A 24,092-nucleotide genomic window follows, 5' to 3' on the forward strand; every position below is an offset into this window, starting at 1 on the left:
TGAAATGAAAACATCAAAAAGTATAAAAGCATTTACTTGAAATGACCCTAGGGCATTATATATGCTTTGTGATTGTCATAATTTTAATCTTGCCTTTTGCGACATGGCACAATCTTGCTCACGAGCCATTTCAGCACCTATACACATTATTCTCTCATCATCATCATCATACCCGCCCAATATCTCGCTCGAAACTAGGGTCTGGGTGAGGAAAAAAGTGATGAATAATTCATATATATATATATATATATATATATATATATATATATATATATATATATATATATATAAGTTAACATTTAAATTCATATATGCAAGAAATTTATCAAAACTAATTCAGAAATAATTAAATATAATTGTAAGATCTTTAAAAACTATTAAAATATTAAATAATTACGTCATTAAAATCTCGGGGTGTTGCACTACTTTTCACTCTACCTTTTCTCATGGAGATCCTCCAATATTAATTTAATGATTTTTACTCATAATTTGTTGTAGAACATTTTTGAATTGTTCTCCAATATAGGCTTACACACTGAATTCTAACAGTCTAACAAAATTGCATATGAATCTCACGTGATGAAATATGAATCTCACGTGATAGTTATTGACTACAACATAATTGAAAGTTTTACAATTTACTTTGCCAAATAAAGTAATGACACGCATTGAAATTCTTGAGATTATTCAGTCTGCTTATAGAATATTATTAATTGCTTCGGTGATTGTGGCATCAACGGAAAAAGCTTTTCAAAGTTCAAGTTGATCTAAACCTACTTGAGGTCATCAATGTCACAAGAGCATCTGAACAATCTTGCAACATTATCAATTGATAAAGAATTTTTAGAAAACATTAACGTTGATAATATCATAAATGATTTTGTTTCGCAAAAAGCTCATAAAACTCATTTTACATTTTAAAAATTTTATAAGAGGGGGACCTGTTTTTTCATTTGGTTTAGGGCCCATAAAACACTAGGACCGACACTGATCATGTGTGTTTTTTATGATTGGTTCTATGTATAAATAAAAAATAATAAATAAACCATGACTAATTTATGACTTTAAATCAAAACTCCCTAAATCAAAAAAAGCAGGTAATTAAATCCTCCCACCCTCCCATCATTCGCTGCCACCACTCAACCTAACTGAACTTAACTCTACACAACCCTCACTTCCCTCCCTTAAACTCGACACCACCCTAGACCAAAAATAGATCGTGGCATCCAACCCACGACCCAGATCATGGCACATGAGAGGAAGGGTGGGGGAGCTAGCACGTGGCTGGGGGAAGGTGGCTTCTGATGCGAGAGCTGGTGGTTATTAGGTCACATAGGGGTGTGGAAAGGGAACTAAAGGTACAGAGAGGGGGTTGGGGAGCGAAGGTTGAGGGACCGCTGAGGGGGGCTGCGCACTGGGTTGGGAAGGGGAAAGGACATGAGTAGTGGGGTGGTTAGGGTTTTGGGGGTTCTTATAATTTTTAAAATGTTTTTTAGGTTAAAAAAAATTTAAATTTAAATTGTAACCTATATAAAAACTTGCAAGTTATTTAGCTCTTTATTTCCCTAAAAGGTTAAACATTGAACCTTTATCTGCAGGCCAATGAAAAGTTAAAACAATTTTTCAAAAATAAATGAGGCAATTAATTTGAGCCAGAAAGAGTAATGAAATAAAGCAATACTACTTAATCTCTTTAAATTATCATGAAAGAGAGAATAGATTGTTTTGAATGAAAAAGTGAATAATTGGTAATAAATTTAGAGGAATTGATTTGTGTAAAGTAAGCGAAAATATATAAATGAGACTAAAAAAAAGTATTAGATCTATTTTCAAGTAGAAAAATAACGAAAAATAAGTAAGATATTCTAAAACACAAATTGATGCAAATTGACATAGACAAAGATTAAATGACTAAAGTTGACTCATTTATAAAATAGCATAGACGGCTCTCTGTCTCTTTTTTTTTCTCTCAAAAAAACCCTAAGCTTCATTGTTTACTTTAGGGCTACTATTAATTTTGTAGTTGATGTCTTGATAGTAAGCCCCCAATCTCTTTAGTTTTTCATTTTTCGTTTACAAATAAAGTCTAACCTCTCTATATTATAGAGTTATTCCATCAATTTATTAGATTCGATCTATCCATATATTGTGTTTTAAAGTCTTGATGGTGATAGTTTGAAGTCTTGTTATCAATTCGATGGTAAAAAGGCATATGAAGTCATCACGGCCCACGATATCAGTTCGACTAATACAGTCAATAGTTTCAAACTTACTTCTATTTGCAAGCCACCAAATGTAAAGACTTCCTCGAATAAGGTTATATCAAGCAACGATGTGATAGAGAGAAGACTTCAATGTTGGATCTTTATTATGATCGTGATTTTTTCTATATAGAATTTTGTTTGATTAAAATTTTTAATGTATTTGATTAATTGTTATTCTATTATAGATGTTGTAGATATTTTTATCAATAAATTTTTTGGTTTCTTTAAATAAAATTAAAATGACTAAATGTAGTAACTATCGACTATGGGTTTAAAAAAGTTTCTAAAGATGGCAAAAAATGCATTAAAAATTAATTATTATTCATAATCCACTAAATAACGTTTTGAGCTGTGAGGTGTACAAGTTGATGGCTATTGGCTTGCATTTTAAAAAGAAGACGATAGAAACAAGAGTATTACTTTCTCTGTTCTGAGGTACTCGCATCCGATTATAATGTAGAAAAATGTCATTAACACTTATAATGGTACGGAGGTACTACTTGGATTGGTGTGTGAATAATACTTCTACTTCGTGTAGAGCCAAATAAGAGAAGAAACATGTGAAATTTCCAGTTTCCAGTTTCCAGTTGAAGTGTGGTGTTGGGGTATTGTACTCCTTTCATTCAACCTAAGTGTCTTATTTTTTTATTGGGTCAAATCACTCTAAATATCTCATTTTTATTTTGGGTATGTTAACTTTATCAATTTATATTTATTAAACTTAACTTTTTACATCTTTACACTTACTAACGTCACTTTACAACTATAAAAATTTTAAAAACTCTACAGTTTTCTCTTACAAATGTAATTCTATTTAACCACCTGAAAAATTATGAAAAGTTAAATAAGACTATAAGGAAGTATTATACATGATTATTTGTAGTTACTGGTAAGCATAAATAACACAAATTCCAAGCAGAACCAATTAATTAAGCACAGTGATATTGGTGAGTGTGATAATATGCTACATGCATTCGGAAGAAGCTTCCCCCTCTGAATCCAGATTTCTTTTTGATTACTGTGATCTTTTATTCTCTCTTAATTCTATTACTCTTGGCTAGTATGGCTACTACTATCATTTTTTAATAATCACTAATCTCAATAACTTTTTAATTAAATTAGTACAATTCAACACTTGGCTTTCATAGTAACAATAAGGGTGTTTGTTCACTATTGGCGGTTTTAGATGGGTGTTTGGGAAATAGTAAAGATACAATAAATTAATCATAATTAAAGTTTAACACTAAAATTCGTAAATTTATTTGAAAAAAACCTATGAAAATGGATAGAATAAAATATATTAGTCAAATTAATCGCTTTAATTTGTTTTCAATTATAACCTGTCAACCATATGTTTTTTATATCACATGTAAGCTAAAGAAAGAAGTGTGCTAGATAAAAATCAATTTAAAATATTACTTAAGAAAAACAAAATTTATTCTAATTAAGACAAGACTCGATTCTTATAATATTTCTACCACACTCTATTGCAAAATTAAAGAGTAGCCATATAGTCTATATACTTCATATAACATGCCAATATGGTCCAAAAAGAGAAAAATGGTAGTCTTAATATAAAGAAAACACCAAAAAATGCTTCCAAATTGGGGGACCAAAAAGATAAACAGCAGACTTAAGGAGAGAATCTAAAAAACAAGTTTGAGTTTCTAAATGGCTTTGACTAGTCATCCATCTTCTGCATCCTTTTGATTAAGGGGAATCCACCACGTGGCATTTCCCCATTCGAACATCTTATGTTTAATCATGTGATTTACTCTTACTCTTATTTAATTAATCATATCCTTTCGGCCGATTCCACTAATTATACTCCAACTACGATCTAATCCTACTTACTAATCTCACTACATTACAAAACCTTTTTTGATTCTTGCTTTTTTTACTTTTTTTATTTAATATTTAATCAAGATATAAATAAATATGTCACCATTCATATGACTTAATTGTGTTAATATATTGAATCATGATTTAATGAAACAAAAAATGGAATCCATGTCAACTTCCAATGTGAAATGAAACAAATCTCTAAACAAGATATAATCCAAAAAATGATCTAATTATATTTTATCTTTTTTTTTAAAAAAAAACTCCTAGTAAAAAATCTCTTTATTTTTCATAAATTTTAATGTTTACTCTTATTAATTGGGAAAAATGAACTTCATTTGTGAACTTGTACTAAGAACCCACAAAGGAATCAAGGACACTAATTTATCAGTCATATGTTCAATTTTTATTTACCATGTTAGACATATATGAAGTTATAATATTTTATATTTTATTTGTATAATAAGAGCTAAACTACATAGTACACGTCAAATCTCATTTAATATATCATTTTTAGTGTTATATTTACTACTTTTTTCGCTTAATTTTTTTCGTCATAATAAACTCAAGACATTTAGACACTTAATTATTTCTATGAAATTCAATACTCTCTTTATTCTTGATATGTTGCTCTTTTCTTTTCTTTTTTTAACATGTTATTTATTTCGCTAAGCACTAATTGGCTCTAGATGAGACTTTTTCCCTTATTATGTTTATGTGTTGATCTCCACGCTTATATGAAGGCATTATTGGTGACAAGAACGACAAGAACAAAAAACAAGAACAAAAAACGGCCTAGCAAGTTTTATTAGTAGAGCCAATTGGTGTTTACTAAGTTACATTGTTAATGAATCTAATCTGATCGAAAATTTCAATTCATTTGATAGCAATGGGAGCTCAACCTACCTAAACTTTAATTATTTAAAAATTAAAATAAAGTAAGACATAAAAATAAACGTGAAATTATGAGTGTAATTAGAGAATTACTCATTTGTAATATGTTATACTCCTTCCGTTTCTTAATAAAGCTCCGATAAGGAATATTTACGGGAATTAAAAAAATAGAATTTTTTAGATAGTGGAGATCTTATTTTATTGAACAATAAATTTGATAGAGGAAAAGTGGGGACTATTATTATTAAAAATATTAAAAGAAAGTTAGTGAAAAAAATATGAAAACCACAACTAATAAAAAAATATTTTTATAAAGCTAGTGGGAAGTATGTGGAGACCATAAAGAATAAAAAAATATTAAAATGAAGTTATTGGAATATATGTGGGAACATAAGCAGTATTAAAATATTAAAATGAGGATGAACAAAGTTATTTTTGTCCAAAATTTATGATATAAATAAAAAGGTTTCTTATAAAAACAACAAATAAAACACCCTAAAATGACTAATATGAATTTCTTTAAGAAAAAGAGTAAGTATTAGATTTGCATCAAAGAGAAAGATAGTAATTTAAAAAAAATGGTAATAAGTGAAGAAATAATTTGAATTATGTTTGTAAGGATAAAATTAAATTAAAATTAAAATATATGAATAAAATTAAAAAAAAGTGGCCGACAAATTTCTAAAAATAAAATCATCCAAATTAAATGAAATGGACCAATAGGTTGATCACGTGGTGAGTTTGATCGGTCAGTATTGCCAGCTCATATCTGATTACTTACAAGTCAAACTACGGTCAACTCTTACCACAATGCACTATGCAGAATGCCAACCCAGTCCCACCCAGAAATCAGTATCAGAATACCCAACTTAAAATCTCACTAATTTAATCCCTCGGGCAAGGTGTATTTTCCCATTTACGTCATTTTTGGCTCCGTATAAATATTTTGTAGATGATTTGTTGATAATAATCACTCTTATTTATTTTAAGTGTCTTATTTTTTTATTAGGTTAAATCACTTTAAATATTTCATTTTTATTTTGAATAAGTTAATTTTATTAATTTATCTCTACTAAATTTAACTTTTTTATATCTTTACACTTACTAACCCCATTTTACACCTATAAAAATTTAAAAACTCTACATTTTTTCTCTTATACATATGGTCTCATTTAACCACTTAAAAAATAGTGAAATTTCAAAAGGGACACCCATGGAGAATAGGAGGGAGTAAAATATTATTATTGCATATAAATTATAATAAAAATATAAGAATCACACAAATTCTTAAATAAAATGGTTTCTTAATGAGACCATTTCTATTAGACTCATCATTATCCTATTCAGTGTATCCCGCTCCTAGACAAACTATGGTCAGGGTCTGAAAAGGAAAGAGAGACGGCAGCTTATACCCATAATAGAGAGTGCGGTCAAAGAGTCCCTGGCAGCTCATACCCATCAATATCATCATCATCACCATTTCTATTAGACTAACTTATGTATATTTAGCAAATTAAAGTGATTATTTTCTATTTTAAAATTACCAATTAGAAAAATAAGTTAACTATATAAATCTGTTTCATGGTGAGACAATCTCATACAAAACGAATCACATAGTAATGTAGCAAGTATTGTAAAAGGGATAAACTACAATTACACCATATTAATAAATGCTTAGAAGCCTTTAAATGGACTCATGTTGATTTCAAAAAGCCATAATTGAAGATCCAACTTCTGCTCTTTGACAGCTAAACTTCATTTTCCTTACTTCAACTATAACTGACACATTATTTTAGCAACTTGCAAACAAATTAATGATAATTCATTTTTAGTTAGGAGTATTATTTAGAAATGGATTGATTTGAGTACATTTGAAGTAAATTATTAAAATGATGAAAATAGACCTTTATTCTTGATTCCCAATTACCAAATCCAAAAAGTTTTACCAAATTCATTTAGTTTGCCATTATATTAAAATTAATTTATTTGAAATTCATTTGGATTTTATGGTTTTATCGGACATGAATAGATGAAAATTACTTATATGTCCTTAATCTTCCACAAATCATTATTTGTTTATGCTTTTAAGTTCTAGAATGTTAATATTGACGAAAATCTAGTCTTATCTCAATTGAAGCATGTATTATTTTTTCTGGGTAAAATTATGAGTTCAATTATCATTGTCTTCTTCTCCATCTCTATCCTACCTTATACTAAAAAAAGTTAATGTTGTTTCTAGTGACTTAAGGGGCCATCAGCCATGTGATAAGTTTAATACTTTAATTAATTAAATCCCTCATTTTAGGGGTTTCTATGAAAAAAAATTATATTTTGTTAAACAAACACTTTCAAATTACTTGCATTACAAAGAAATATATTTATTGGGAAGTATAATATTAAAACTTTTTATGTAGCGGCATTACTAATTGAAGGAAATTTCAATCTCTTTAAAAACATAAAAAAAATGTGATTAATACTAAACATAAATATGAAAATTCACACTTTTAATATTAGGGAGTTTTTCTACCTCTTTAAAAAGGAGCATATTCTCTATTTACAATCTGCGATTAAAGTAAATAAAGTGTAGGACTATAATTTAGGTTAGAAGGCATTTTGGTCCAATAATGATTATTAACATATGATTGCTCTCCCACCTACACACTGAGGATTAACATTTATACCTCTGTACTTGTGAGACTATACGAATGGACCCTACCATTGTTTCCTTCCTCCTACTAATATCAATTGTACTAATGTCGTCTCGTACACCCTCTGTGTTCAAGCACCATTATGCCTCGTTCATTTTCTAGTTTCTTTTGTTATTCTCATTTCACGAGGGAATTCGATTTCAATACCGCTATTTTTTTGTCTTATTCAATTTGTATTATTTAGAAAAAAAAAATCTCTCACATAATAATTTGAAATGATGTAAAATAAATAATTAAGATAAAAGTGTACTATATTTGTAGATCATTTTATAATCTATTCAAAATTCGGAATGTTGTATTGTTGTGGACTAAGTACACCCACGCTAATTTTTTATTTTCCCTCTTATTTCACATATGTAAATCACCATTGCATAATTTGTATAAAGATCAAGATAGTATTCAGGGTAGGAGGCAAGGAGGGTTGGTCTGATCCTACATAAAAATTAGAGCACTGATTATATATGATAAAAAGTTATACTATATTGATGTATACGACTATACGCTGCTATTGATTTTGCATTTAAAAATATCATAAAAGTATTTTGTGGAATAAATTGGAGTAGCACTTTTCCTATGAGATTTGAAACATTTAAATAACATAAAAATATTTTCTAATTTTCATTTTTGCATACTTTTTTTTTAATCTTTTATTAAAAGCCTCAGGTTAACTCATAGAATTCAAGGAGAATTTAGACTCAGATCTGCCTAAGTCATAACCCACGTCATTGGATTAGAACCTAATCCATTTTAAATTGTGTAACATATACGAGGAAAATGATAATCACATTGGTTTTGTATCCATGTAGAGAGATGACTGACGAATATTTGACTACCCTATGTTGGTATTCTGAATTTGATCTTACTTATATCAAGAATCTGCCAATGATCAAACACAATTATAATAATCTCCAATGATCAAATAAATTAATATATTTATAAATCTCCAAAAGTAATTATAATAAATAATAATAATTAATAACGTCATAAAAATGACACGGTGTTACAATTTCACTAGCTGAAGCTATTCACGTCCTAAGGAGGTTGATGGAGAAGTATAGGGATAGAAAGATGTATTTGCATAAGATGTACATTGATCTAAAGAAGGCATATGATAGCGTAACAAGGACCATTATATAGGATAGCCTTGATGCTAAAGGAACAATGTTGAAGTGTATTGAGGAACTAAAGATATGCATAATGGAACCATGACTAGCATTCAGTCAACCATAAGGACAACTGAGCATTTTACACCATAAGTAGGTTTGTACCAGGGATCAGCCCTAAGCCCTTTCTTATTTGCTATAATACTTGATGAGTATCACAACATATCAATGAAAGTGTTCCTTGGTGCATGCTATTCGCTTACGATATTGTGTTTGTAGCCGAGATTAGTGACAAAGTCAATGCAAGGCTAGAGCATTGAAGGGAAACTTTAAAAGGAAAAGGGCCGCGAAAAAGTCACTCTAAAATGGAATACTTATGGTGTAATTTTAGTGGAAAAGAGCATGTAAGAGAACCTCAGGTGACTATTGGTGAAGATGTTGTTGTGACACTGACCAATTTAAAACATTTAGGATCAATAATCCAAAGTAACAGAAGACAGATGCAAATGTAAGAATCCAAGATAGATTGCTTTAATGGAGAGCAGCCACTAGGGTGTTGTATGATATATAAGAGTTTTTCGAGTAGATTAAACGGTAAAATCTACTGAGTTGCAGTTTGATCCATTTTGTTGTATGGGATAGTGTGTTATCTAGTTAAGAAGACATATGAGCATGAGATGGATGTAGTAGAGATGTGAATGTTAAGATGGATGTGTGATGTTTGGACACACTAGGATGGATTTAATTTAGAATCAGGGAGAGTACAGGCTAAACTCATCTTTGTAAAGATGAAATGAGAGTAGATTAATATAATTGGACATGCACAAAGGAACCCACCAAAGAGCCAGTGAGAAAGGTGGAAAGCATCACATGTGACGGAAAGAGAAGTTGCAACAAGCTTAAGTAAGCAGGAGAGGAGCAAATTAGGAATAACATCAGCGAAAGTTTTATCCCTTGAGTTTCACCTCACCGAAGTCTTAATTAACAAAGGATAAAACTAGTTGGAGACGTCGAACTTATGTCATTTACCTTGAATAAACCTTGAACAGTCACATACGCCCATACCTATGTCACTTATGCCTTATTTATTGTTTTGGACGCATATAAATGACAATAATCCAAATGGAGTGTGTGAAAGCAACTATTATAATATAACAACAATAACCACGAGATCAAATACTAATTTAGGTTATTCAATAATTTATTATGTATGAAAAAATGACATAAATAACTGTATTGGAAGTAGTTAATTTTGCTGCATTCAGTCAACAGTATTATGGGGAGCATGAAGAAAACATTTGGGCTTGGTATTGATGCTTTGAGTCATTGATGAGAATGGCATCAAAGTGGTAGCTCCCTAAGAGAAGTACACTTCAAGACAAGAAGCAAAGGAGATCTCTTCATGAGTAGAGTATCCACCAAAATCCAGTCATTCAACGCAAGGTTTTATGTATTGCCAAAATAATATCACTTCATGACATGACATGCACATCCTACAAAATACTTGTACACTTCACAAACACCATTACCATAATGGAATTGTCTATTTCTTCTGCTTATTTTGCTTTTTGACGAAATATTAACAGTTAGCAAAAGAATATAACAACAAAAAAATAAAGTGAGGTATTGAGTTTGTGGCTGAAAATAATAAAAAGAATGTAGATCAATGTCGTATAAATAAAAATATGGGCGAAGAAAAAATTGACAAATTCATTGAATGTCCTGTGCGTTTTTTAAAATATCATCATATTTTCTAACAACTTTATATCTTTAAACACTTAATATATACTACGTAATTTAATATTACGACCCCAAATTTTATGAGACCCTATGCGGTCAAACATGTTGAATATGCTCAGAACCTTGTGAATAAAATAGAAAGTTAATGAGACATTCATAACAAAATAGGCAACAAATTAAGAATACTAGAGAATACATGCAATACGTTAAGGCGCAAGTTTACTTTAATTCTCGATTAATTATATCCATACAATTTAATTACTATTTCCATTTATTAGCAAATATCTATTTAAAAAGACACTTTATTTCCTATATTATGATTGACGTTTATTTAAAGGGTCATAAAAATAATATTAAAAAACATTTATTTTAATTTGCATAATAATGTAAAACAACTATAAACTTTCTAGTGGCATACTTCCTCCGTTTCAATTTACTTACAATGTTTATTTTTTTACGCAGTCCAACGCACTAATTCGATCCTTAATATCTCTAATTATATATAATAAAAATTGTAAAAATTTAATATTAATAATCTTTGCAATGAGACGAATCAAACAAGATCTCACTTGATAATGTTTTAACTTATAGATTAAAAACGAATCACAAATTAAAAGCGATGAATGAATAGTGTCATTTTTTCTAATGTTGCGACTAATATAAAAACTATAAAACATACGATTCTTGGACAATAAAGCCATTTTCTATTTAAAAAATGGGAGGGAAAGAAACAAAGACAAAAGCATTCAAACCCACCTTACTCACACCTAGAGGTGTTCATTCGGTTGATCGGGTCGATTTTGGACGGGTGTCATTCGATTCAGTTGTATTTCGGATCTTTTTTTTTCGGATGCGTGTTACGGCGGGTCACACTCGAGTCAGGTCGGTAAGTCATGGTTCGGTTGAAGATCAGTTATTTGACCTATCGGGTTAGCATCAGTTAGGTGTAGGTTGAAGTTTGTGTCGAGTAGTTAATCGGTCTCGGACTGTCATCGGTTAATAATTGGTTCAATTTTACCGGGTACAGATCGGACTCGGGTATTATTTTCCAGTAAAATTCGACTACGAATTACTAATTACTATAGATCGAGTCAATATCAGATTAAGTTATTAGACATTTTTTAATTGATAATAAGATTCCCTTTAGTTAAAAGCAAAATAGTTAAAATGCAAATCAGTTAGTGATTATTATTTTGTTACTTTTTATTTATTTCACTGTAAATTAAAATTAAAGTTTTATCATTTTTCATCTAATTTGATTAAAAATAGTTAAATAAACATTGACCATTGATTATTAACTCTAAATATATGAAACCATGTATGTATAAAATTTAATTTATTAAAATTTTTATTACTTTATTAGATTAACTAATAAGATGATTGAATATGAGTCGATCACACCTCTATGTTAAAAATTGGTTCAGATTTACAGCATTTCGATTACACTTTCGTTTGGGTTAAGTAGATTTTAGCCAGATTGAGTTCGATTTTGAGCATGATTTGGGTCGAGTATGACTCGAGTCGGTCACTATTAGATTTGGGTAATCTCGACGGTTATAAAAATCGGTAGCAATTCGGGTTCGATTTTACGATTTTCAGTCGTAAATCGGTTTTGGTGCAACTTCGGTTCGGATACTGTCGGGTGGGTAAACCTAAAAAAGAAACATAATTTCAGGTCGGTTAATTTTCAATTTTGATTTGGATTTTCAGGTCGGATCACATTTGAACAACTCTACTCACATCTCACTACTCACTAACTATTACTGATAGTATCTTTTATTTAGCATCAAAAATAAGTTAAAAGAGTGTTGTTTAGAAAATATTTCCTTAGTTTCATAATACTTGCTACTGAGTGTAACATAGGATAATATCAATATCAGTAGCAAGTATTATGAAACGGAGGAAGTATGAATATTTGTGTGCGTGAATGAAAAACGAGGATTAAGTTGTATGAACATAATTAAAATAAAGTGAAACAGAATAAGACAATACTTAAAATAAAAGAATAATGCTAAATGAGAAATGGGGATACAATATTCCCTAATGAGTAATGAATCCAGTTGCAGAGATGTTCAAAAGAGACTTAGTGATTCAAAATTTACCATACCTTGTAATCAAATCCGATTGACACGACTCTTAAAATAATTTACAATTATGAAAAAAAACAATAACAACACAAAAACTGATTTCAAAACCAAACCTGAAGTCTAAGTCCAGCCTTAAAACTTAAAAGAGTGTGATATAAAAAAACAGAACTCGAAAGTGAGATGTGGGGAGTGGGATTAAAGGAGGGGGAAAGTAACAGAGATCAATAGCCAAGATTGGGTCCATCCATATTTATTAACAAGTCCTTTTTGTTTCTTTATGCCTTCTTCTCTTCTCTTCTCTTCTCTTCTCTTGTTTCTGTGCACAAATTCACTTCTCTTTCCATTATCTCTATGGCATGTTTAGAAATGTACAACAACACTCAATCCCCTTCTTCTCCTTCCCCTCCTCCAATGAGCCCAAGAATATCATTCTCAAATGATTTTGTTGAATCCCATAATTCACAACATAACTTCCCTTCTTCAAGGTCTGAATTACCTCCCGCTTCTACTGATTTTGAGTTTTCTGGGGTTTCAAGCTTTAATAGTGTTAGTAGTGCTGATGAATTGTTCTTTAAAGGTAGACTTTTACCCTTTAAGGATACTAACAATGGTAGTAATACCCAGATGCAAAGAACATTAAGAGATGAACTTCTTGTTAATGATGATGAACCTGATTTTTCACTTAAGCCTCCAAGAAGTTCTTCTACTTCTGCTTCTAATAAGTGGAGGGGTTTTTTGGGTCTTAGAAAATCTAACATTGCCTCAAAAAAGGTTGAGAAAATTGAACCTTGTTTTGATTCTGGTAAAAGTTTCTCTTTTTCATTAGAAGATCCAAATCTTGCCAAATCTCCTCAGGTAATCCTTTTTTTAACTTTTTTTTTAATTTTTGTTAAATTCAGATTTGTTTTGTCTTTTAAACACTTTTAGAAAATAACTTACTTGTGATCTCACATCAGAGAATCAGAGAGGGGTTGACTAATATATATACTCGATGATGGGCTACTCTTACTAATACCAATTAGTTTTAAGATGGAACCTTATCGGACTTGTGTGTAGTCAACTCTCCTCCTACGTGGGTCTTCTTGTGTACAAGCCTAATAACAAATTTATAGGGCAGATCCATACACTCACTTTGCCTTTATTTACGTCTTGTTCGGCAAATAGTTGTTAGTTAGTTTGACACTTGTTTATTAGTGAAATACATTGATCAATAGACTAAAAGTCAATAAAAAAGTTACGTTTTGTGATTTTACATCATCTGTTTAGTTGGATTAAAAGTGTGACAACTAACCCAAATGAGATGATATCTAAGATTTAGAAATGATGTACTAAACTTTGTATATTTGTTGGGATTATAGGAATTGATGAGCAGTGAAGGTCAAAGTAGCAATGATATGGAGATGGGGATATAATTACAAAGATCAGCTTGGTGTTCATAGAGGGAAGGTGCAACTTTGTTATTTTTGTCTTTTTAATATTAAATTTTTTATATTTACCTTCAATTTTTCTGAGGAGGTTAAGGTTATTATGTTGGAATCTGATACTTTTATGTGGGTTTAATTTAATGGGTTGTTGATTTATTCACCTTTTTTTGGGGACTTTCTAGTCATTTCTGCCCTAGAAGTTTGTCCTTTAAGGTGTTTTCATGTACAAAAAGGAAGAAAAAAAAGAAAAAAAATATGTTTTTAGGATGTTCTTTTTCTCTCTGTAGCTCTCTCTTTCTATTGGTTCAGATCAGTTGGTGCTTCTATTTGGGTCTTGTAATGTACTTTGATTCCTATCTAATGTACTTGGGTCTGTAATCTACCAGTAATCTACATACTAGCTACCTTAATTTTGCATACACTATCCCCTTCCCAATTCATCCAATAAATAAAAGGAAAAATTTAAAAATCCCAACTTTTGCCGGCTGTCTTTTAAAAATTTCACCTTTCGATCATTTTTTTAAAATTCAACCTTTATACTACATTTTCTTTTAAAAATCCGATCTTTTGGTTCTTAATTTGTTTACTGTTAAATTTTGCAAGTAACTTAATGATGTTAGTACTTTAAAAGAAAACGCAGTATAAAGGCCGGATTTTTAAAAAGTAATGAAAAGGTGGGATTTTTAAAAAACAAAAGGTGAAATTTTTAAAAGTAAATTTTCCTAAATTAAATTCTTTTATAATATAGCATCAATATCATTATATTGCATTTTTTTTCATTTGAGTTTTCTTTATTAATCCAGCAAACTTAGCAAGAAAATTTAATATTATTTCAGTTCTGAAATATTTATAATTAATTGTTACATATTGTGTGTAAAAGAATTACTATAATAAAACGGAAGTGATACACATTCTTACTACTATTCTTGCTTGTTTTTAAGTACTAATGTCAAAAGTTGGTGAGTTTGATGTGAACATATGAATGAAATCACTAATTAGGATGCAATTAGGCATAAAGCCCAATTGATGGAGACAGGTTTTTAAGATATTTGATTTAGATGTTGATAGAGACTGCTTTTAAGTTTTAACACCTGAGGTATCACTTTTTAATCATAATTATCCATCTTTTGTTTTGCTACTTTTTTGAGATTTTAGATAAAAATGTGATGAATTATAGAGCTATTTAATCTCCGTTATTTGTCGTTTTGAGCTCGTAAAAGAGAGACTAAAAACAACAAAAATTCCTTTGTACGCTTATAATGGGTTATTGGCCTAGTGAAAAGGGTATTCTATGTAGTTTTCTCTTTGTTCCTATGAAAAATCATTATTTGACTAGAATATGTGAGTTTTTTGAATCAAATGGAGTTTTCGCAGCTAGACTGAGGGGTAAAATTTACTGAGAAATAGTCTTAAGTTATGTTACTTGGACTTAGGTACTGGTATTGAATACTGGTATGTGTCCTAGTGTCGGATACGGCTTAAAATGAAATGTTTAAGTCTCATATCAATATACGAGAATCAAAGATTAGACACGGGTACCTGCAGCAAAACAAGGAGTACAATTAAGATAAGTATAAGAGCAGTGACATAGTTGGATTTGTGTAAAGATGAGATGAAGACCAAATCTTAGATTACATTGGCCAGGTGAGTGGAATTCAAAAGCAATGGACATAAAGTGATATAGGGAGTAGTACTAATAATGTAGTAGTAGCAATCCAATCAGGAAAATAACCAAACAAAAGAGTACATGTTGCTGCATTGCAGAATAACAGAAAAGGCCCCAACTCTTTATAAATGCAGCCAAAACAATTGATCCCCCAAAAACTATTTCAACCCTTTGGAAGTCTTTGAACTGAAATGGAATGGAGTAACATTTACATTTTAGAGTAACATTTAACAAAAGATCACTTACCTTTGAAAATTAACTTGGGCCTTGTATGGTTGTTGAATCTTTTTCTCCTTTTTGGTTGTTTTTTCTTCTTTTTATCTTTTTAAGTTTTTTAGTGTCTAAACAGCTAAAAAAGTATTTATTAAGATAGCTTTTTAGCTATATAAATTGTTGTATGAAATGATCTTATTGAGAGGCGCGTCTTATACATGAGTCATATGGTTCATTTCATATATATTATGAGAATATAAGCTATTTGTTTGAGGTCGTCCACTGAAATCCGAGTTCTCACAAGAGTAGCTCTTTTAGCCAAAATGAATTAGTTCGTTTTGTTTAAGACCATTTTACCATGAGACGGACTCATATAATTAGTTTATTTCTCTAATTAATAACTTTAAAATTGTAAGTGATCACATTATCATACTAAATGTATATGAGCTAGTCCAATAGAGAAAACCGTCTCATTTAAGAATTTATGAATAAAAAGGTTATATTAAGTTGATTTTTCATTGACTTTAGACTTATTGACCTAATTTTATGTTATAAAAGCTAACAATTAATAATTAATTAACCAAATATCTTTATTAAATTAACAGTTGATTTATAGAACTAACTTAATAAGTTTAGAAACCATTATTAACATCAAATTTTTTACTTCTCCGATCATATTAGCCGTTTATTTATTTGAAATTTAGGAAATTCTCATTACAAGTTATCAATCGATCTTCTATGTGCTTATTAATCTTATTAGCACTCGTCATATCATATCCTAAAAATATGTTGGACTAGAAATTAAAATTCACATTTCATACAATGAAAAATTTGAACTAAATAAGCAAAATAATATAAAAAAGTCAAACAATAAGCAATTATAATATTTTCCAAAGTAAGCACTTTTTCCTCAGAGCTAAAATTTGAATTGCTCACTATTACAAACAGCAAACAAAAAAGGTTGATAAAAAAAAAGTCAAATTTTTTGTTCACTATAGTAACAACAAACAAAATAAAATTGATCAGATAAAGTCAATCTCAAATAATGGTAGAGAAATAAAATATATATATATATATATATATATATATATATATATATATATATATATATATATATATATATATATATATATATATATATATATATATATATATATATATATATATATATATATATATAAATAGCGAACTAACCCCTTTAAGTTTTTTCCCATCTTTGTTAATCTCACTTTTAAGGCTAATTAGGTTCATCATTGTCGTCATCATGATCGAGCATTCTAAATCTGAATCTTCTCCTCTCGCTCGTTATCATCATTGTGCATCGTCATCGGCCATCATCTCCACACCATTTTCAACATTACTATATTTTGATCATCATCATCAAGCTAAAAGTGATCAAGAGGGGAAAACCTCCGTTCATCACCATCTATCGTGCTCTCAATCATTATCATCATCGTCTGTACGTAACTGTAAATGACCCTCATTATATGATTTATTCCACGCATCTACTAGAAGTGGTAGTTAACCATGAAAAGAAGTAGCAGATCGAGAAAAAATGTCTAATACATAGAATACTAAGTTTATTAGCTAAGTTTTAATCGCCTTATTTCACTTAAGGGAACTCATTATAAATTCTTAGAATATATTAGAATAATATCTTTTGATTATTTGCATATTTTGTATAATCTTTATGATTGTGTAGAATATTAGGAAAATATTTAGTTTCCTAAAGTATAGTTTGTAATCTTGTATATATTAACATTATTCCTAATGAGAAAGGCAACCCGAATCATTGTTACATGGTATCAGAAGCCTAGGTTTTTGATCCCGACCCTCCCTTCCTTCCCCTTGCCGCCGGCCAGCACTCCTCAAGGCTGCCTTCACTTTTCTTCCTTCTTCTTTTCTTTATTCTTTCTCCTCCATGGCCTCTCCTACCAAAATTCATCCCACCACTTTGGTTACTAACATTAAAACAAGTGTCCCTATCCAACTTAATGAAGATGGTTCCAATTTCCATACTTGGGTCACATTATTCAAGCTTCATTGTTGAGCTCACCTTGTGGATTCTCATATTCTTCCCGATGACTCCTCTAAAGCTTTAGTTCCTAAAGATTCCGAATGGCAACGTCTTGATGACATTGTTCGCACATGGATTTATGGCTTTATTAGTCCCTCCCTCCTTCAGTCTATAGTTAGTCCCGATGATTGTGCCTTTGATGCTTGGAATCGTCTTGAGAACAATTTCCAAAATAATAAGACATCTTGAATTCTTCATCTTGAGTCTCACTTTAATGACATTTCTCTATCCCCTTTTTCCAATGTAAAGTTTTATTGCAATGAACTTGAAACTATTGCTACTTCTCTTAATAATCTTGGCACTTCCATCACCGATAATCGATTGGCTCTTCAAGTTCTTTATGGGTTGACTTTAGAGTACAAACCTTTTCGGTCTTTGGTTCAACATATGAATCCCATTCCCTCCTTTGATACTCTTCGTTCTATGTTAGAATTGGAAGAACGCTCAAACCATAAACACAATTCTCCCGCTCAAGATTCGGCTCTTATTACCACAAACAAAGGTTCTTTTTCTGAAAATTTCGCTCCTTTTAACAATCGCGACCCTTCCCACCACCGTGGTGGCCATCGCCACTCTCGTCGTGGTGGCCGGACCCATCGTGGCAGCCACCATGGCTCCACCAGTGCATATGGCCCCAAGCAGCAGCAACATTCCAGGACCACTTCTTTTAATAACTCTCGGCCCAACATACACATCTCTGGCCCACCTTCTTCTCCATCTCCTTCTTCTCCATCTCTGGCTCCTCCTCCTTCTTCAAACAATGGATATTCTGCTGGTCTTCTTGGTCCATGTCCGACACAAAGTTATTACACCGGGACTAATGCTTCTATCAATTATATTCCTACGGACATCGATCATGCTATGAACACTCTCTCTTTGTCTACTCCGGATGAGCAATTTAACATGGATACCAGTGCCACATCCCACATGACTCACTCTCAAGGTACTTTACTTCCTTATTTTTCTTTAAAGCATCAATTCAATAATGCTATTGTTGTCGGTAATGATAATTTGATTCCAATTCTTGGTCACGGGCATATTTCTTTTCCTTCCTCCCAAAAATCCTTTACTCTAAAAATGTCTTACATGCACCTAAACTTATTAAAAACCTTATTTTCGTTCGTAAATTCACTTATGATAATATGATTTCAGTTGAATTTGATCCTTTTGGCTTTTCTGTGAAGGATTTGGCCATAGGGAGCATCGTTCTGAAATCTAATAGCATGGGTGATCTTTATCCTTTCCCATCTACACATGGAGCTTCTCCTTCGTCTTCCACATCATCGGCTTTTTCCGTTTTTTCTTCTAGTATTTGGCATTCCCATTTAAAACATCCGGGCAATGCTGTTTTAAATTCCTTGTATTCTTCTCGTTTAATTCAATGTAATAAAGATCCTCATTTTGTTTGTCTTTCTTGTCCTTTAGGAATCCACATTCAATTACCTTTTGTTCATTCTATGTCTATGAGTACTAAACCTTTTGATATTATTTATAGTGGTTTGTGGACATCTCCTATTTCTAGTCCATCGGGATACAAATACGATGTTCTTTTTCTTGATAATTATGCTAATTTTTTGTGGACTTTTCCTTTATTTCGCAAATCTCAAGTTTATGATGTGTTTGTGAATTTCAATACTTTTGTTAATACCCAATTGGATCTTAATATAAAATCTTTTCAATGTGATAACGGGGTTGAATTTGACAATAATATGTTTCATCAATTTTGTACTAGTTGGGGGTATTACTCTGCGTTTTTCTTGTCCTTACACATCTTCTCAAAATGGCAAATCCAAACGCAAAATCCGCTCCATCAATAACATCATTCGTACTCTTTTATGTCATTCTTCCCTTCCTCCGTCTTTTTGGCCTCACGCCTTAAACACGACTACTTATCTCCTTAATATCCTTCCTTCTAAACTTCTTGGTAATCTCACTCCCACTCATTTTCTATATCGTAAGTCTCCTATATATACTCATTTATGGGTTTTTGGATGTTTATATTTTCCTCTTTTTCCATCTACTACTATCCACAAACTCCACCTACGCTCTACTCCATGTGTCTTTTTAGGATATCCCTCATCTCATAGAGGTTACAAGTGCTATGATCTCTCATCCCGTAAAATCATTATATCTTGGCATGTTCTATTTGATGAGGCCACCTTTCCTTTTTCTCAATCTCCTTCCCCGTCTCCCAAAAACTACCAATTCTTAGATGATAATATTCCCCTTCATTTGCTCAAAACAACCTATACACATCCTTCTCCCCCTACTAGGCTTGATCCACCGCTAAGCCCAACCGCTGCTCCCCCCTCCTTCTACCAGCCTTCTTCCTCTACTAGGCCTGTCTTTACGTCCGGCCCAACTACAATCCAGCCCCCTCCTTCCTCCCCCTCCTCTACTGAGCCTGCCTCACACAGCCCAGTCATCCAGTCCCCTCCTTCCTCCCCCTCCTCTACTGGGCCTGCCTCACACAGCCCAGTCATCCAGCCCCCTCCTTACTCTCCCAACTCTATTGGGCCGGCCTCACGCAGCCCACTCATTTAGCCTTCTCCTTCCTCAAGTCCCCATTCTTCATCCTCACCACCCGGTATGGTTACGCGTAGTAAACATGGTATTTTCAAACCCAATCCCAAATACTATTTTCAAGCTTTAACTGTTTCTTTTTCCTCCTTACCCAAATCTCCCCTTCATGCCCTTCGTGAGCCAAACTGAAAGTTGGCCATGCATGAGGAATTTGATGCCTTAATCGAGAGTCACACTTGGGATCTGGTACCTCGTCCTCCTAATGCTAATATCATTCGGTCCTTGTGGGTGTTTCGTGTCAAGACCAAGTCTGATGGTTCTTTTGAGCGCTATAAAGCGCGTCTTGTTGGTGATGGTAAATCTCAAAGGGAAGCCATTGATTGTGATGAGACTTTTAGTTCGGTTGTGAAACCTGCTTCTATTCGCATTGTTTTAAGTATTACTCTTTCCAGGACTTGGTCTATTCATCAGCTAGATGTTAAGAATGCTTTTCTACATGGTCACTTGACTGAGACTGTTTACATGCATCAGCCTCTGGGTTTTCTTGATCCTACTCGTCCTGATGATGTTTGTCTTCTTCGTAAGTCTCTTTATGGTTTCAAACAGGCTCCTCGTACTTGGTACAACCGGTTTGCCACTTTTGCACTACTATTGAGTTTTCTAACATCATTTCTGATAATTCCCTTTTTTTTATTGTCATGGTTCTGATATTGCTTATCTGCTATTATATGTGGACGATATTATTCTTACGGCTTCCTCTGATTTACTCCGCGAGTCTCTTATGTCCAAACTTAGCTCTGAGTTTGCCATGAAGGATTTAGGCCCTCTTAATTATTTTTTTGGGTATTACTGTTAATCGTACTTTTACGGGCCTCTTTCTCTCTCAACAACAGTATGCTTCTGAAATTCTTGAAAAGGCTGGCATGTTTCAATGTAACCCTGTTGCTACCTCCGGCAAACTTTGTGCTAATACTGGTTCTCCTTGTGATGATCTTACCTTGTATCGTAGTCTAGCTGGTGCTTTGCGGTATCTTACATTCACCCGCCCAGATATTTCATATGCTGTTCAGCAGGTTTGTCTTTATATGCATGATCCTCGAATTGAACATATGGCTGCTATTCACCGCATTCTTCGCTATGTCAAAGGTACTATTCACTATGGTCTGCAGTTATATCGTTCTAATATTTCGACTCTTTTGTCCTATACCGATGCTGATTGGGGTGGTTGTCCTGACACTCGCCGCTCCACTTCTGGTTACTGTGTTTTTTTGGGTGATAATTTAGTTTCATGGTCCGCAAAATGACAACCTACTGTTTCCAAATCTAGTGCTGAAGCTGAATATTGTGGTGTGTTGCTAATGCTGTTTCTGAAACTTGTTGGATTCGCAATTTACTTCTTGAGCTACACTGTCCTATTACTACAGCTACCCTTGTCTATTGTGACAATATTAGTGCCGTCTATTTAGCTGGTAATCCAGTCCATCATCAGCGCACTAAGCATATTGAGATCGACATTCACTTTGTTCGTGAAAAAGTGAAACGTGGTGATTTTCGGGTGCTTTATGTTCCAACTCGTTATCAGATTGTTGACATTTTCACCAAAGGCCTTCCTCAAGTATTATTTGATGATTTTCGTTCCAGTCTCAGCGTCTCTAAACCTCCCAATTCGACTGCGGGGTGTCTTAGAATATATTAGAATAATATTTTTTGATTACATGCATATTTTGTATAATCTTTATGATTGTGTAGAATATTAGGAAAATATTTAATTTCCTAAAATATAGTTTGTAATCTTGTATTTATTAACATTATTCCTAATGAGAAAGGCAACCCGAATCATTCTTACATAAATGAACATGAATACTGTGATTCGTCATTGATTGCGAAAACTGCTTGTACTTTCTAAACTCACTTGCTTTTTTTTCCACTGAAGAACACATCATAATCATCGTTCATTAATTATCACCATCTCTGCACCATTTTCATTATTTACATTATCTTTTAATTAATCATCATGAATGATGATGATTAATGATAGAGGGACGATGGTGACAAATTTTGATGATGTTGATCGAGATATGGTATAATGATGAAAATGGTACATGGAGATGATGGTGACGATGAAGATAATAAAGGAGAGGAGATCAGGAGATGATAGTGATGATGAATGAGGATGGTGATGACAATGAAGGGAGATGATAGTGATGATGAATCTTAATGATGATGACAATGATAGTATTCATGGAGATAATTGCAGTAATATTTTGTACTCCTATATGCCTAATATTCACAGAGCTGAAATGTTGAAGCTACTACTACGCTGTTGTTTATAACAGCCAACGTGTTTTTATATATATTTTTTAAATTTATTCACCATTATTGAGATTTACTTTTTAAATTATATTGCTCAAAGAGAAAAATATTTGATTGATTTTTGTCTAACATACTAAAAATGCAATATGAAATGGGTTTAAACTATATAATGAAGAGATGTAGGGTGTCGGGAATCCCCTAAATTCTTGTATGATTAAACTCTTGTTAGTGTCTATGATGATTGAATATGATCTTGTTAATCTCAAACGCTCGCTCTGTTGATTAACTATTAGATTTAGACCCTACTAATTCGATTCTCACACGCAAGTTTTATTGAATGAATTAATAAGAATTTAATTAAAATTCATAATCTAACACGCTAGTTCTATTGACTAGTCCAACAAAGCATATTTAATTTAAGGTTATTGGCACAATTCAATCACTTTAATCCTAATAGACACATGCAATAATTAAATCATACTTGAATTATAGGTTCAAACTCTAACCCTAGAAAATAAAGCTACTCACTATTCATGGTAGAAGCAATGAACACAAACCCTAAGATGATACTAAACAATTATGAAAATGATAATATTGAAATTTGCAAGGAAAATCAATAATTAAACTATGAGACACACAATTAAAGATGCACGAAACAAAAATATGAAGAACAATACTACTTTTAATAAATGACAATTTCTAAGAAAAACAATTAAAGTTTGACAAGGAAAGATTGAACTAATACAAATTTGATAAAGAAAGATTAAACTAATAATGAGAAAGTAAATCAAAATTAAGAAATAAAAGCTTACAAGAATTAAAATGGAGTTCAAATGGAGAGGAAGATGAAGGAGGAAGGAGAAGAGGTTTTTAGTCTCCCTCCTTCTACTCGTCTAAAGGAGGCTTAACATAATTGTCCCTTTTTACCCACTAAATAAACTCTATGAAGTTAATTAATATAAAGATAAAATAAAATAATACAAAAGTAAAGTAATTGGAAAAGGTTGCATGAAAATCCAGAAGCTAGAGCTGACTCGGCGGCCACATCCACGACCAGGAAGACGAGTCGGCGTTTTACGCTGACAATTTCAGCGAACTTCAAACGATCGTCATTTCTTGCTCAATTATCGGAATCGGACATATAATATACCGTTGAAAAGTTCTTGATGTTTAGTTTCCAATGCTGCAAAACTTGCATTAAAGCGATCTTGCTATCAAAATTTATGGCCAAAACAGTA

At 31.9% G+C, this 24,092-nt stretch overlaps 1 protein-coding gene across 1 annotated transcript; it reads left to right on the forward strand.

Annotated features, from left to right (window-relative positions):
- The first annotated feature begins 12,789 nt into the window (after positions 1-12,789).
- LOC130820358 (uncharacterized) lies at positions 12,790-16,464 on the forward strand. Its single transcript, XM_057685698.1, has 2 exons — positions 12,790-13,493; positions 13,997-16,464. Exons 1-2 carry the CDS (start codon positions 12,990-12,992, stop codon positions 14,048-14,050), a joined length of 558 nt encoding a protein of 185 aa, XP_057541681.1. The 5' UTR covers positions 12,790-12,989; the 3' UTR covers positions 14,051-16,464.
- Positions 16,465-24,092: the final 7,628 nt, after the last annotated feature.

The sequence above is a fragment of the Amaranthus tricolor genome, chromosome 8 (assembly GCF_026212465.1).
Source record: "Amaranthus tricolor cultivar Red isolate AtriRed21 chromosome 8, ASM2621246v1, whole genome shotgun sequence".
NCBI classification, from domain to species: domain Eukaryota; kingdom Viridiplantae; phylum Streptophyta; class Magnoliopsida; order Caryophyllales; family Amaranthaceae; genus Amaranthus; species Amaranthus tricolor.